At 38.1% G+C, this 15,256-nt stretch overlaps 1 protein-coding gene across 1 annotated transcript in view; it reads left to right on the forward strand.

Annotated features, from left to right (window-relative positions):
• Positions 1-15,256, forward strand: part of CNTLN (centlein) — a 320,561-nt gene that overhangs the window by 73,971 nt on the left and 231,334 nt on the right. Inside the window, exon 3 of the mRNA XM_036261826.1 lies at positions 11,889-11,973. Within this exon, the coding sequence (XP_036117719.1) occupies positions 11,889-11,973 (85 nt within the window). The remainder of the gene's footprint in view (positions 1-11,888; positions 11,974-15,256) is intronic.

Raw genomic sequence — 15,256 nt, forward strand, 5'->3', positions numbered from 1 at the left:
ATATGGACATTTTAATGATGTTAATTCTCCCAATCCATGAACGGTGTATGTGCTTGCACTTTTTTATATCTTCCTCCATTTCTTTTTTCAATGACATGTAGTTTTCTGCGAATAGGTCCTTTATTTCTTTGGTTAAGTTTATTCCTAGGTATCTTAATTTTTTTGCCGCAATGGTAAATGGGATTGTTTTCTTAGTTTCTCTTTCTGTGAGGTCATTATTGGTGTATAAGAATGCCATCGACTTCTTGACGTTAATTTTATATCCTGTTACTTTGCCAAATTCATTTATTAACTCTAGTAAACTTTGCTGGAGTCTTTGGGGTTTTCTACGTATAGCATCATGTCATCTACAAATAATGACAATTTCACTTCCACTTTCCTATTTGGATCCCTTTTATTTTTTCTTCCTGTCTGATTGCTGTGGCTAAGACTTCCAGTACTATGTTAAAGAAGAGTGGCGAAAGTGGGCATCTTTGCCTTGTTCCTGTTCTTAAGGGAAATGCTTTTAGTTTTTGCCCATTGAGTATGATGTTGGCTTAGGTCTTTCATATATGGCCTTTATTATGTTTAGATATGATCCCTCTATTCCCACTCTGCTGAGTGTTTTTATCAGAAATGGGTGCTGGATTTTGTTGAAGGCTTTTTCCGCATCTATTGATATGATCATGTGGTTTTTATTCTTCATTTTATTTATGTGGTGTATCACGTTTACTGATTTACGAATATTGTACCAGCCTTGCATCCCTGGGATGAATCCCACTTGGTCATGGTGGATAATTTTTTTGGTGTATTGCTGGATCCGATTTACTAGTATTTTGTTCAGGAGTTTGGCATCTATGTTCATCAGGGATATTGGCCAGTAGTTTTCTTTCTTTGTTGTGTCATTTTCTGGTTTTGGAATTAGAATTATGCTGGCTTCATAAAACAAGTGTGGAAGTCTTCCTTCTTCTTGAATATTTTGAAATAGTTTGAGGAGAATGGTATTAGTTCTTCTTTGAATGTTCGGTAAAACTCCCCCCTGAAGCCATCTGGGCCTGGGCTTTTGTTTGCTGAAAGAGTCTTGATTACATCTTTAATTTCTTCTGTTGTTATTGGTCTGTTCAAGTTTTCTATCTTTCCCGGTCCAGATTTGGGAGACTATGTGTTTCTAGAAACTTGTCCATTTCACTTAGATTTTTGAATTTCTTGCCACATAATTGTTCATAGTAGTTGTTAACGATCTTTTGTATTTCTGTGGTGTCAGTTGTTACTTTTCGTCTTTCATTTCTGATTTTGTATATTTGGGTTCTCTCTCTTTGTTTCCTGGTGAGTCTAGCTAAGGGTCCATCAATCTTGTTTATCTTTTCAAAGAACCAGGTCTTTGTTTCATTGATTCTTTGAATTGTTTTTTTGGTCTCTATGTTGTTTATTTGTGCTCTGATGTTTACTATTTCCTTCCTTCTACTTGCTCTGCGGTTTTCTTTTTGTCTGTTCTCTAGTTCTTTAAGTTGTAAGGTTAGATATTCTATTAGAGATTTTTCTTGTTTTTTGAGGTAGGCCTGTAGTACTATGAAATTCCCTCTCAGAACTGCTTTTGCTGCATCCCATAGTTTTGTGTTGTTGTGTCTTCATTTTCATTGGTTTCCATGAAGTTTTTATTTCTTCCTTGATATCCTCGGTGACCCATTCATTGTTTAATAACATGCTATTTAGCTTCCATGTGTTTAAATGTCTTTGTATGTTCTTGTTGCAATTGATTTCTAGTTTCATGCCATTGTGATCTGAGAAGATGCTTGATATGATTTCAGTCTTCTTGAACTTGTATAGACTTAGTTTTTGCCCTAACGTGTGGTCTATCTTTGAGAATGTCCCATGTGCACTTGAGAAGAATGTGAATTCTTTAGTTTTGGGGTGTAGTTCTCTGTAGATATCTATTAAATCCATTTGGTCTAGTGCTTCATTTAGAGTCTCTGTTTCCTTGCTAATTTTTTGTCTAGAGGATCTATCCAGTGATGTCAGCGGGGTGTTGAAGTCCCCTGCTATGATTGTATTGCTATCGATTTCTCCTTTGAAGTCCTCCAGAAGATTTTTGATATATTTTGGTGCTCCTATATTGGGTGCATATATGTTTATTAAGGTTATATCTTCCTGTTGTATAGTTTCTTTCAATATTATTTAGTGGTCTTCTTTGTCTCTAGTTATGGCCATCATTTTGAAATCCATTTGATCAGATATGAGTATCGCTACCCCAGCTTTTTATCCTTTTTGTTTGCTTGGAAGATTTTTTTCTATCCCTTCACTTTCAATCTATGTGAGTCTTTTGTTGTGAGGTGGGTCTCTTGTAAACAACATATAGATGAGTCATGCTTTCTTACCCAATCAGCTACTCTGTGTCTTTTTAATGGGAGCATTCAATGCATTTACATTTAAGGTGATTATTGATATGTACTTACTTATTGCCATTTTTGTTTAGTGTGGTTCTATTTTTCTTCCCATTTCTCCTGCTAATTGCAGCAGTCCTTTTAACATTTCTTGCAGTGCTGGTTTGGTGCTAATGTATTCTCTTAGCCGTTTTTTGTCTGGGAATCTCTTTATTTAACCTTCCATTTTGAATGATAGCCTTGCTGGGTAGAGTAGACTTGGATTCAGATCCTTGTTTTTCATGACCTTGATTACTTCATGCCATTTCCTTCTGGCCTGTAGTGTTTCTTGTGAGAAATCAGCTGAGAGCCTTATGGGGTTTCCTTTGTAGGTAACCTGTTGCTTATCTCTTGCTGCTTTTAGGATTCTCTCTTTGTCTTGAATTTTTGGCAGTTTGATTACTATGTGTCTTGGTGTGTGCCTGTTTGGGTTCTTCTTACTTGTGCTTCTCTGTGCTTCGTGAACTTGAATGCCTTCTTCTTCATCAAATTAGGGAAGTTTTCTTTCACCATTTCTTTGAATATATTCTCTAACCCTTGCTCATTTTCTTCTTCAGGGACTCCTATGATGTGAATATTATCATGTTTCCAGTTGTCCCACAGTTCTCTTAAGCTGTCTTCCTGTTTTTTAATCGTTTTTCCTTTTGGGTTTCCGATTGGTTGATTTTTTTCTACCCTGTCTTCTAATTCACTGATGTGGTCCTCAGCTTCCTCTACTCTGCTTTTTAGACCTCCCAATTTGTTTTTCATTTCTGATATGTCATTCTTCATTTCTTCTTGGAGGTTTTTAATTTCCAACTGGTTGATTTTCAACATTTCTGTGTCCTTACTCATGGTGCTCATGTCCTTACACATGCTGTTGAGCTTCCTCAACATCATGGCTCTAAATTCTAGTTCTGTTAACTTGCTTAACTGCACCTCATTTATCTCATCCTCCGTAGAGGTCTCTTGTTCTTTCATTTGGCTTTTGTTTCTGTTTTTCACCATTTTGGCTATCACAGTGGGCTTTGGAGTCTGCCAAATTTTCCCTGTGGATGTTGGTGTTCTGCTGTTTGTGCCTCCCTCTCCTGGGTTTGGATGAGCCAGTGAGGACCCACTTTAAATCCCACTGTCAAGTCTTAGCTTTTCTGGTTAGTGTTCCTAGCCCAAGAAATGGTAGTTAGCCTCTAGCTTTTTTTGCCTGGAGGCTATTAGTAGAGGTCACCTGAAGAACCTTGGTTTCTGAGTTGCGTGAAAAACTCCCTCAGGTGCTCAGTGTAAGAGGATTACCTGAGGTTGTGGCAACTGCTGGTTGTTAATGGGCCTCAATTAGCATTTCAATGGCCACCATGTGGGTTTGAATCTCTGAGGGAGGGGCTGCCGCCTCTCTCCAGGGCCCTGTGAAGGAGTAAGATGAACACAGTCTTGCGTGGCTGCACTCAGCAAAAGCTCTGAGCACCCTCCAAAACCCTAGTGTCCCCACACAGTTCCCGTCCTGTCTGCCTTCCCTCTGCCGGAGCCCAAGGTGAGTGGCTGCTGCCAGTTTATCCTCTGTCTAGACTCTGCGTCATGGAGCCACCTGGGACTTTTAACCCAGGGCGCTGCTTCCAGCCAAGGGCGGCTGCGGCTGTGGCACCAGCCGAGGGCATCGCACTCAGCAGAAGCCACAGGACAAAGCCGCAGTAGCAGGACACTGCTGAGGTGGCAGCAGCTTCCAGCAGAGTCCCCTGGTCTCAGCTGAGTCTGTGTGGCACCAGCCGAGGGCTTAGGACGCAGCAGAGTTCGCAGGACTCAGCTGGTGTTGCAGCCGAGGTGGCAGCAGCTTCCCACTGAGTCCCCTGGTCCCAGCCGAGTCCGCTTGTCCCAGCCCAGGCTGTTGCAGACCATGGGCTCCCAACCCCCTCTGGCGTCCTTGCAATCCTACCAGGATTGAGTCAGTGTCCCTGGTTATGTGGTCCTCCAAGGTGTCTTTCGTTTTCCCCTTCCTGACGATTTGTCTTTATTTTCGTTGTAAATCCAGTTTGGACCTGGGAGATGGTCTGTGTAGCTCCATTCAGTCCGCCGCCATTTTTTGTCCCAAGAAGTTATTTTTGACAGTATTACAGATGTCCCCCATTTCTCCCCCTTTTACCATGCCCTCACTCCACCCCAGACCTTCCCCACACTATTGTCTTTGTTCATGGGCTCTGCGTATATGAATATATGTTCTTTGGTTAATCTCTTCCTGTCCCCACCATCCCCCTCCCCTCTGAGATCTGTCAGTTTGTTTCATACATCCAGGCCACTGGACCTATTTTATCAGTTTATTTTGTTTATTGGATTCCACATATAAGTGAGATCATGTGATATTTGTCTTTCTCTACTTGGCATACAGTCGTCCCTCACCACTTTATGCTCCGACTTTCAAGGCTTCACTCTATCGCAGTTTCTTCAAGTGTGGTGTAGTGTGGTGTGGTGTGTTGTGGTGTGGTGTTTGAAAAAACCGCGATAGAGTGAAGCTGCGAAAGTCGAAGTGTGAAGTGGTGAGGGACGACTGTATATAAATAAAGAATCCTACTTCGTGGAAATTCATTTATCGTGGTAGAGTCTGGAACTGATTAAGTGCGATAAACGAGGGCCGACTATATTTCACTTTGCATAATAATCTCCAGGTCCTCCATCCTTGCTGTTGCAAACTGTAAGAGCTTTTTTTTTATAGCCCCATAGTATTCCATTTTGAAAATATACCACAGCTTTTGTTGTTGTTGTTAATCCTCACCTGAGAATATTTTCCCATTAATTTTTAGATAGAGTAGAAGGGAGTGAGAGAGAGCGAGAGAAAGAAAGAGACAGAGAGAGAGAGAGAGAAACATTGATGTGAGAGAGACACATTGGTTGCCTCCTGCACAACCCCGACTGGGGCTGGAGATTGACCCTTTGGTCCATGGATGGATGCTCTAACCACTGATCCAAATTGGCCAGGACACCACAGCTTTTTTATCCACTCATCTATTGATGGAAACTTGGGCTGTTTCCAGACCTTAGCTATTGTAAATAACCCTACTATGAACCCAGCGTGCATATATTCTTTCTGCTTGGTGTTTCAGAATTCTTTTTTTAAATTTTCACTCGACATTTTTCCATTTTTTTTGTTGAGATAGAGTGGGAGGGAGGGGGGGCGAGAGAGAGAGAGAGAGAGAGAGAGAGAGAGAGAGAGAGAGAGAGAGAAAGAGAAAGAAACATCGACTGGCTGCCACCTGCACAACTCAAACAGGGCCAGGTACAAACCGCAACCGAGATACCTGCCCTTAGCAGGAACCGAACCCGGGTCTCTCTGGACCACAGGCCGACACTTTAACCACTGAGCCAAACCAGCCAGCTCGGGATTCTTAAAATGTATATCCAGAAGTGGGATTACTGGCTCAAATGGCAGTTTCATTTTTAATTTTTTTGAGGAAACTCCATACTGTTTTCCACAGTGGCTGTACCATTCTGCATTCCTACCCAAAATGTAGTAGGGTTTCCTTTTCTCTACATCCTTGCCAGCACTTGTTGTTTGTTGATTTGTTGATGGTAGCTATTCTGGCAGGTGTGAGGTGATACCTCATTGTGGTTTTAATTTTCATCTCTCTGATGATTAATGGTGTTGAGCATTTTTGCATATGTCTCTTGGCCGTCTATAAGTCCTCTTTGGAAAAGTATCTATTCAGATCATCTCTCCAATTTTTAATTGGATTGTTTGTCTTCCTTGTGTTGAGTTGTATGAGTTCTTTTCATATTTTGGAAATGAACCTCTTATCAGATGTATCATTGGTGAATATGTTCTCCTGTACAGTGGGTTCCCTTTTCATTTTGTTGGTGGTTTCTTTTGCTGTGCAGAAACTTTCTAGTTTGATGTAGTCCCATTGTTTATTTTTTTCTTTGTTTCTGTTGCCCTGGGAGATGTAGCAGTGAACATACTGCTATGTGAGATGTCTGAGATTTTACTTCCTCTGTTTTCTTCTAGGATTTTTATGGTTTTTAGATTTATATTTAAGTGTTTTGTTCATTTTGAGTTTGTTCTTGTGTATGGGGTGAGTTGGTGGTCGTTTCATTGTTTTTTTTTTTTTTATGTACTAGTCCAATTTTCCTAACACCTTTTATTGAAGAGACTATCTTTTCTCATTTGTATACTCTTGCCTCCTTTGTCAAATATTAATTCACCATAATGGTGTGGGTTGATCTCTGCTATGTTTTACTGGTCTATTTTCCTGTTCCTGTGCCAGTATCATGTTGTTTTGATTTCAGTGGCTTTGTAGTATAGTTTGATATATGGTATTGTGATCCCTCCAACTTTGTTCTTCTTTCTCAAGATTGCTGTACCTATTTGGGGTCTTTTTTGCTTTCATATAACTTTTTGAAATATTTTTTCTAAATTTGTGAAATATTCCATTGGTATTTTGGTAGGAATTGTATTCAATCTGTAGATTGCTTTGGGTAGTATAGACATTTTAATGGTGTTAATTCTGCCAATTTATAAACATGGTATATGTTTCTACTTGTTTTTATTGTCATCTATTTTTTTTGTCAATATCTCATAGTTTTCTACATATAGGTCTTTTACCTCCATGGTTAACTTTATTCACAGGTACCTTATTTTTGTTTTTGTTGCAATGGTAAATGGGATTTTTTAAAAATTTTCTCTTTCAGGGAGATCATTATTGGTGTATTAAAATGCCATCGATTTCGGGATATTAATTTTTGTATACTGCTGCTTTGCTGACTTTATTTATTAAATCTAGCAGTTTTTTGGTGGAGCCTTTAGGTTTTTGTATGTATAATATCTTGTCATCTACAAATAATGACAGTTTTATTTCTTCCTTTCCTGTTTGGATGCCTTTTATTTTTTCTTCTTGTCTGATCACTATGGCTAGGACTTTCAGTACTATGTTGAATAACAGTGGTGAAAATGTGCACTGGTTGGTTTAGTTCAGTGGTTAGAATGTTGTCCAGCACAACAAAGTGTTGCAGTTTCGATTCCAGGTCAAGGGCACATATCAGGGTTGCAGGTTTGATCTCCGACTTTGGTCAGGGTCATGCAGGAGGCATCCAATTGATGTCTTTCTCTCACATTGCTATTTCTCTCCCTCCCTCTCTTTCTCTTTTTTCTTCTCTCCCTCCCTGCCTCCATTCCTCCTTTTTACTCTCTCAAAAAAGATCAATGGAAAAATATCTTCTGGCTCTGACTGATGTGGGTCATTTAGCCTCCATGTGTTTGAATGTTTTTGAGTTTTTTTTAAATTTTATTGTAGTTGATTTCTAGTTTTATGCCATTGTGATCCGAGCTTGATATGATTTCAGTCTTCTTGAATGTGTTAAGGCTTATTTTATGTCCTAATGTATTGTCTATGTTTAAGAATGTTTTATGTGCACTTGAGAAAAATGTATATCCTGCTGCTTTGGGATTAAATGTTCTGTAAATATCAATTAAATTTATCTGATGTAGCATGTTGTTTAAGGTTGCTGTTTTTTGTTGGGAAGCTCTATCCAGTGATGTTAGTGGGATGTTCAAATCTCCTACTATGATTGTGTTGCTGTCAATCTTTTCCTCAAAGTCCACCAATAGCTTTTTTTAAAAAAATTCATAGGTGGTCCTGTATTGGGTACGTATAAGTTTACAATGGTTATATTTTCTTTTTGGATCTATTATTTTAGTATTATGTAGTTACCTTCTTTGTCTCTTGTTATAGCCTTTGATTTGAAATCTATTTTGAGATATGAGTATTATTACTCTAGGTTTTTTGTTTTTATTTGCATGGAATATTTCTTTCTATTAATTCACTTTTTGTCTGTGTGATTCTTTTGTACTGAGGTGGGTCTCTTGCAGACAACATACATGTGGGTCATGTTTCCTTATGTATTCAGCAATACTCTGTCTTTTGACTGGAGCATTTAGTTCATTTACAGTTGAGGGTATTATTGGTAGATACTTATTTATTGACATTTTTTCCTTTTTACCTTAAATGTAAGTTGAAAAATTATAAAAATCTCTCTTCTTCTTCTTAAAGCAATCCTTTTAACATTTCTTTCAATGGTGGTTTGGGGTAATGTACTCCTTTAGCCTTTTTTTTTTTTTTCTGGGAAGCTTTTTATTTTGCCTTCAATTTTAAATGATAGCTTTCCTGGATAGAGTAGTCTTGGATTAAGGTTCTTGAGTTTCATTACCTTGATTATTTCATGCCACTACCTTCTGGCTTGAAGTATTTCTATTGAGAAATCAGCTGACAGTTTAATAGCAACTTCCTTGTAGGTTACTTTCTGTCTCTTTCTTCCTGCCTTTAAGATTCTTTCTTTGTCTTAATGTTTACCATGTTAATTATGATGTGTCTTGGTGTGGGTCTCTTTGAGTTCATCTTGATTGGGATTCTCTGTGCTTCCTGAACTTGTGTGACTTTTTTCTTCAACAGGTTAGGGAATGTTTCTGTCATTATTTCTTTAAAGAGCTTCTCTATTTCTTGCTCACATTCTTTTCCTTTTGGTATCCCTATGATGCAGATTTTGTTACGTTTGCTGTTTTCCTGAAGTTCCCTTAAACTATTCTTCGTTTTTTAATTCTTTTTTTCTTTTTTCTGCTCTAATTAGGTGTTTTTCTCTACCTTGTCTTCCAAATCACTGATTCGATCCCCTGTTTCATCCAATCTACTTTTAATTCCTTGCAGTGTATTCTTGATCTGAGATATAGTATTCTTCATTTACAACTGGTTCTCCTTCATGGTTTCTATTTCATTTTACATGCTGTTGTAGTTCCCACTAAGTTACTTGTAATTCTCACTAAGTTCCTTGAGCAGCCTTATAACCATTACTTGGAATTCTATAGCTGATAAATTGCTTGCCTCCATTTCATTTACCTTTTTTTTCTGGAGACTCTTCCTTTTCTTTTATTTGGAGGTGATTTCTTTGTCTTCCCATTTTAGCTGTCTCTTTGTGTTTTTTTCCCCATGTATTAGATAGAACTGGTATGCCTACAGTCTTCATGGGGTGGCCTTATGTAGTAAGTGTTCTGTGAGACCCAGTGGTGCAGTCTGTTTGGTCTCCTGAGCGATATGGATGCTGTTGGAATGTGCCTTCTGTGGGTCATTTGGACTCTCCTGTTGTAAATGTGTCTTGATAGTTGATGTTTCATTCATGGGTGGGATCTCCCCTCAGGATGTCTGACTGTGAGGTTCAACCCCAATGACATCGTGTGAACTGCTGTGCAGGTCCTGACAGAAAAAAGAAAACACAACAAACCGAAGAAAGAAACCAAACACAAACATACAAAAGATCCCAACAAAAACAACCACAAAAGGAAAGATAATTTGGAAAGAGAAAAGAGAACAGAAAAATAAAAGATATTAAAAACTTATAAGAAGAGAAAATAGAGGAAGAGAATAGAATATGAAAGGAAACAAGAGAGAGAAAAAATTAAGAATAAAATTAGGATAAGAAAGATGATATAAAAGAAAAGAGGAAGGAAAAAATTATAAAAAGGGGAAAGGAAGGGAAAGAAGAAAAATAAGACAAGGAAGAAAGAAGGAAGGAGAAAGAAAAAATATATAGTAAAAAAAAAAAAGGAAAAAATAAGAGATACGAAAGAAAAAAGAAAAATAATAAAAAAGCAGTAAAAAAGAAAAAAAATAATGAGAAAAAAAGAGTAAAAGTAATGTGGAGTTTGTCTCAGCAGAGTTTAGTATCTGCTGGAAGTTCCCTTTGGATCCTGCTGTTATGTTGACTGAGGGCTGACTGTTTCTTTTGTTTTTTTTTGTTTCTTTAGAGAGAGAAGGGGGAGGAGAGAGAGAGAGAGAGAGAGAGAGAGAGAAACATCAGTGTGAGAGCACAACATCAATTGGCTGCCTCCTGCATGCCCTGTACTGGGGATTCAGCCCACAACCCGGGCATATGCCCTTTATGAGGAATCTGCATTATTCTGGTGCTCAGGATGATACCCAGCCAACTGAGCCACACCAGCCAGGGTAAGGCTGAGTGTTTTGAATGCTGGTTTTGGGCCTCCTGGGAAGTACTTGAGTTTTGACCACTGTCAGAAGCTGTTCATGTTTGGCTCTTGGCAGCTTATTTGAAGCTTCAAGTGATCCACAGTTTGTGGCTGCCTCCACAGGGCTTGGCTGTATACAGGAGGCACTCTAATGCCAGATTGTTAGCAGCAAAGGGTCCAGGGTAGGTCAGCAAACATTCCCAGGCACATTGGAATATGCCTGTGCCCGCTTCTACTTGTTGGTCCCCTGTGAAACTTAATCACTGAAAAGGCTATTTCTGAAAGGCTTTTGGTGGAATTGGGAGGATGAGACCTCTGGGTCTCCAGTGAGGGGGAAGTGCTGTTCAGATTTTAGGGAAGATGGTGGATTTGTTCTCCTGTCCCAGAGCCACATGTAGTAGTCAGTTCTGGAATATTTCCCTGACCTCGGCAGGGCAGAGCCCCTCATATTCCGTTTGGTGGGGTCTGCTGGAAGTTGGGAGTTTCTACCAGCTCTCCTGTGAGGGGGAAGCAATAGTCAGGCTCCTGGAAAAGAAGGGAGAATGCCCCCTTCCTCAAAGCCAGTCACTGATGCCCCGAAACTGCCCAGACCTGTAGGCTTGGCCTCTGCTTCTGCCTCCTTAGCAAGAGGTTGAGGTGCAGGGTGGGGTGAGCAGGATTCCTGAGGGTGGGGCAGGCATTCTCTCCAAGGGCAAGGTATTTGCCTTTCCCCAGCCTATTGCTGCTGGGATCAGCTTGTGCCCCTCAGGAAAAAGGGCTGCTTCAGTATGCGGGGTTGAAGACTGGGCGCAGGTATCCTGCTGCTGCTCTTCCATGTCTCCCCGCAGTGCCACCCACCTCAGACAACTCCAGTCTGTACCACCTTCCCTCCACTATATGTCACTTGACATATGGTTTCTGATTAATATGGAAAGGGCTGTCAACCCCAGATAACTTAATTTTCCATAAATTTTAAAGTGGCACTCACTATCAGGATGTGAAATTTTTTTTCTTTTACTAATTTTTAGAGGAAGGGAGAGGGAGAGAGAGATAGAAACATAGATGAGAAAGAACATCGATTGGCTGCCTCCTGCATGCCCCCCACTGGGGATCGGGCCTACAACCTGGGCATGTGCCCTGATCAGGGATTGAACCCACGACCTGTTGGTGCTTGAATTAATACTCAACCAGTGAGCCACACTGGCTGGGCCAGGATGTGAAATTTTAAAAGATCAGCTACCACGCTGGCTGGTTTGACTCAGTGGTTAGAGCATCAGCCCTCGGACCAAAGAGTCGTGGGTTTGATTCCCATTAAGGGCATGTACCTCGCTTATGGTCTGTTCCCAGCCCTGGTTGGGGTCATGTGAGATGCAACCAGTTGATGTGTCTCTCTTATGTTGATGTTTTTCTCTCTCCCTCCCACTCTGAAGATGAGTGAGAAAAATCCTCATTAAGGATTAAAAATAAACAAATAAAGGATTAGCTACCAATTATGACTAATAAACTCTCAATGTATATATACATTTTTTTGTTGTTTCTAGAGAAAAACAGAAATCAGAAGCTAAAGACAGAAAAGTTTTAGAAATTCTGCAAGTCAAGGATGCTAAAATACAAGAATTGGAACAGGTTGGTATTAAAATAGAAAATACTTAAAATACTGTATTTGTTTCAGGTCTTTACAATTATTTTAAATAATTTTTTGCAATAATGTTCATTAAGAATATCGGGGTCGTTATGTTAAGCCATTACTATTTTGAAACTACTATAGTTAGATTGTTCTTTATTATTATACTTTGCTTGTAGCCTATTATTTATTTTCTGAATTAATAGGCTATATTTATACATTAAAATGCATAAGATGGTGTTATAGTTTTATAGTAGTATCTAGCAGTTATTTATTTTATTGAATTTTCTTTTTTATTTTTAGCAGTTGTCATTCATTTCTGAAACTTGTAAATTTTCAGGTGATTTTGTTTGTAGAAAAGATCAACAATAACTGGGATGATTCTATTTGATCTTTTTATTTTTATTTATTTATTTTTTCTTTTATTGATTTCTTTTTAGAGAGAGAGGAAGTGAGAGGGATAAAGAGAGAGAAACATTGATAAGAGAGAACATCGATTGGCTGCCTCTTGCATGCCCCCCACTGAGGACTGGGCCCACAACCTGGGCATATGTCCTCACCAGGAATTGAACCACGACCTCTTAGTGCATGGTTCAATGTTCAACCACTGAGCCATACCAGCTGTACTCTATTTGATCTTTGTAAAGCTTATATTTTTGAATCAGCACAGTCCTACCTTTTATGTATAATCAGTAAATTGTACTATTACATATAACTTTATATAATAAGTATATATAACATACTGACTCCATAATTATAAATATATCATTACATATAATTTATACAACCTATATAGTATCACTGTTAAAATCCATGTGGTCAGTGCTTCCAGAAACCATTTTCAAGGTACAAACATCTTCAAAATAAAGGTGAAAGAAATTTATTGTAAGAATGGCCTTAATCATGATATCATATTTAAATTCATTTTGTACCCAGTTACTCATTATGGGATAAATTATCTATAATTTCTTTCTGAATTACATGGAGGTTCTTTTTGGGAACTATTTTCTTCTGGTTTTGACTGTATTTTCCTTTCTAGCCAATTAAAGGGTCATGAGAACTTTGATTTCGGGTTAGTTATTGTTATAAAGTTGTTTTATTAAATGACTAAAAGTGGAAGTTAAATAAAAGATTCAATTATTTTCTATTTTTTACATCCATATAAACTCTTTTAAAAATGGAATATAGATTCCAATTTGATATATAAATTTGAAGTTCATACCTTCTGCAACATTGTAGCCAGCTTGAGACTCAGTCATACTTAGTATAAGTTTTCTTTATAGTAAATGTCATAATTGATACTACAATGATGAAATTTTAGAAATAACATTTTAGTCAGTTTGTTGTGGAAGAAAACAACAGTTGTATTTTCTACCTGTATATCAAACAGTGTCAGAATGCATTCTAAGATGTGTATTGTCATGTGCGTAGTACATTAATTAGGTTAGGCTAAACTGTTCAATTGGTACAACTTTATGACTTAGAAGTGGCAAACATCATCTGTACTCACATTTCATTGGGAAAAGTGAGTCATATAGACACCCCAAGATTCAGCGGGCTTTGGAAAATGTAGATCCAGGATAACCAGTCACTTTCTCAGTTACAATCTTATTATACAGAGGAGAATGAATTTTGGCACTGTTTTTGATATCCTGGGGCATAAGTTTGCAATGCTTTAGGGAATGCTCATTCACCAGATTTAGATAGCTACAGTATACCATTTAAAAAAATGTTGACATTCTTAAATGACAATATATTTTCCCCTCTTTTTTTGCTAAATTCTTTTTCTACTTCCTCTTTCTTTGTTAAATGCTATTTTATTATTTACCTTTTTGAGCAGAATCACTTAGCTCATGTATAAAATATTAAATTCCCGTCCAAAAAATTATTTGATTTTCAGGTGTCAACTTGTTTTTTTCCTTCTTCTTTTTAAAAATTTAATTAATTTATTTATTTTTGTTACAGATGTTTCTCCTTTTTCCCCCACTGAATCCCTCTCCCTCTCCCTCCCCGCCCTGTCCCCAGCTTTGTTGTCCATGTCCATTGTTCATGCATACATGCATGTAAGTTCTGTGGTTTCTCTCTCCCCCACCACCCCCTCTTCTGGGGATTGTCAGTCTGTACCCCACTTCCACGTCTCTGGGACTACCCCATTCCTCAGACTATTATGTTCATTATATTCCACAAATAAGTGAGATCATATGATACTTGTCTTTCTCTGTTTGTCAAGTTGTTTTTTAGGCCCCTAATTTCTTAGCCTACATTATGTATATTTTGGTGCAATGATGGTTATAACTTTCTGCAAGGTATATTTTCAGTTCAGTTCAATGAAATATTGTATTAAATATATGTACCATCTTGTGATGGCACTGTGGAAAACTCAGAATTACAAATCTTGGCTTTAAAGATTTTTAAATGTCTTTGTGAAGTAGGGTGGGGATATAAGGAAGGATCAAGTAACCATATTTTCCTACAATGGATTACAGGTTATGTGAGGGTGGGAACTCTTATATACCCATTGACCCTTTTTTACCCAGCACCTAATATTAACCATATTGCCTGGCTCATAATAGATGTTCATTGAATATCGAAAAAAAAATATTATAAGTGCCATGAGAGAATCACAAGCAAAATATTGTAAATATTCAAAGGAAGGAGTGATTAATTTGTGTGGAGAGGTCTTGCAGTATTAAAATGGGTTTTAATAGGTAGAGATCATAGGAGGATTTGCCCAGGGTGAATATTAGGCAAAATGCATGAAAGTAGGAGTATAAGGCATGTTTGGGTAATACTGAAATTTACATAGTCTGTTTCATAGATAGTGTGTAGGAGTTTAGGTTGAGATAAGACTAATGTTTTGTTGCACTTTTATTAAGGAAAGTCCTTGATTGCTTGAAAGAAAAATTTGGATTTTACTGGTAGGCCAGAGAAATCTATCTAGGTTTTTCATTAGGGACTTACGTTAATTGAGCTGCAGTCCATAAAAATAAAACTGATAATCAGTATGAACAATTAGGAAAAGGAAAGCAGAAAGTGAAATGATCTATTGGGAAGTTTTCTTATACTCTAAGAGTAATGCCATGAACTTGAACTATTAGGTTTGCAGGAATGAAAGCTATGTAAATTAGAATCATAGGACTTGACAGTAATTTGAAAGTGACTATTAGGATTTCAGTCTGGAGAAACCAGAGAACAGTGGCATTATTATCAGAAAGAGGGTTATTATCAGGAGTTACAACTTACTGTGAGGATTAGGTTTTGATCTCCTTTTAGAAAATTTGTGTT

Source organism: Molossus molossus, unplaced genomic scaffold (genome assembly GCF_014108415.1).
Source record: "Molossus molossus isolate mMolMol1 unplaced genomic scaffold, mMolMol1.p scaffold_m16_p_14, whole genome shotgun sequence".
In the NCBI taxonomy this organism is placed as follows: domain Eukaryota; kingdom Metazoa; phylum Chordata; class Mammalia; order Chiroptera; family Molossidae; genus Molossus; species Molossus molossus.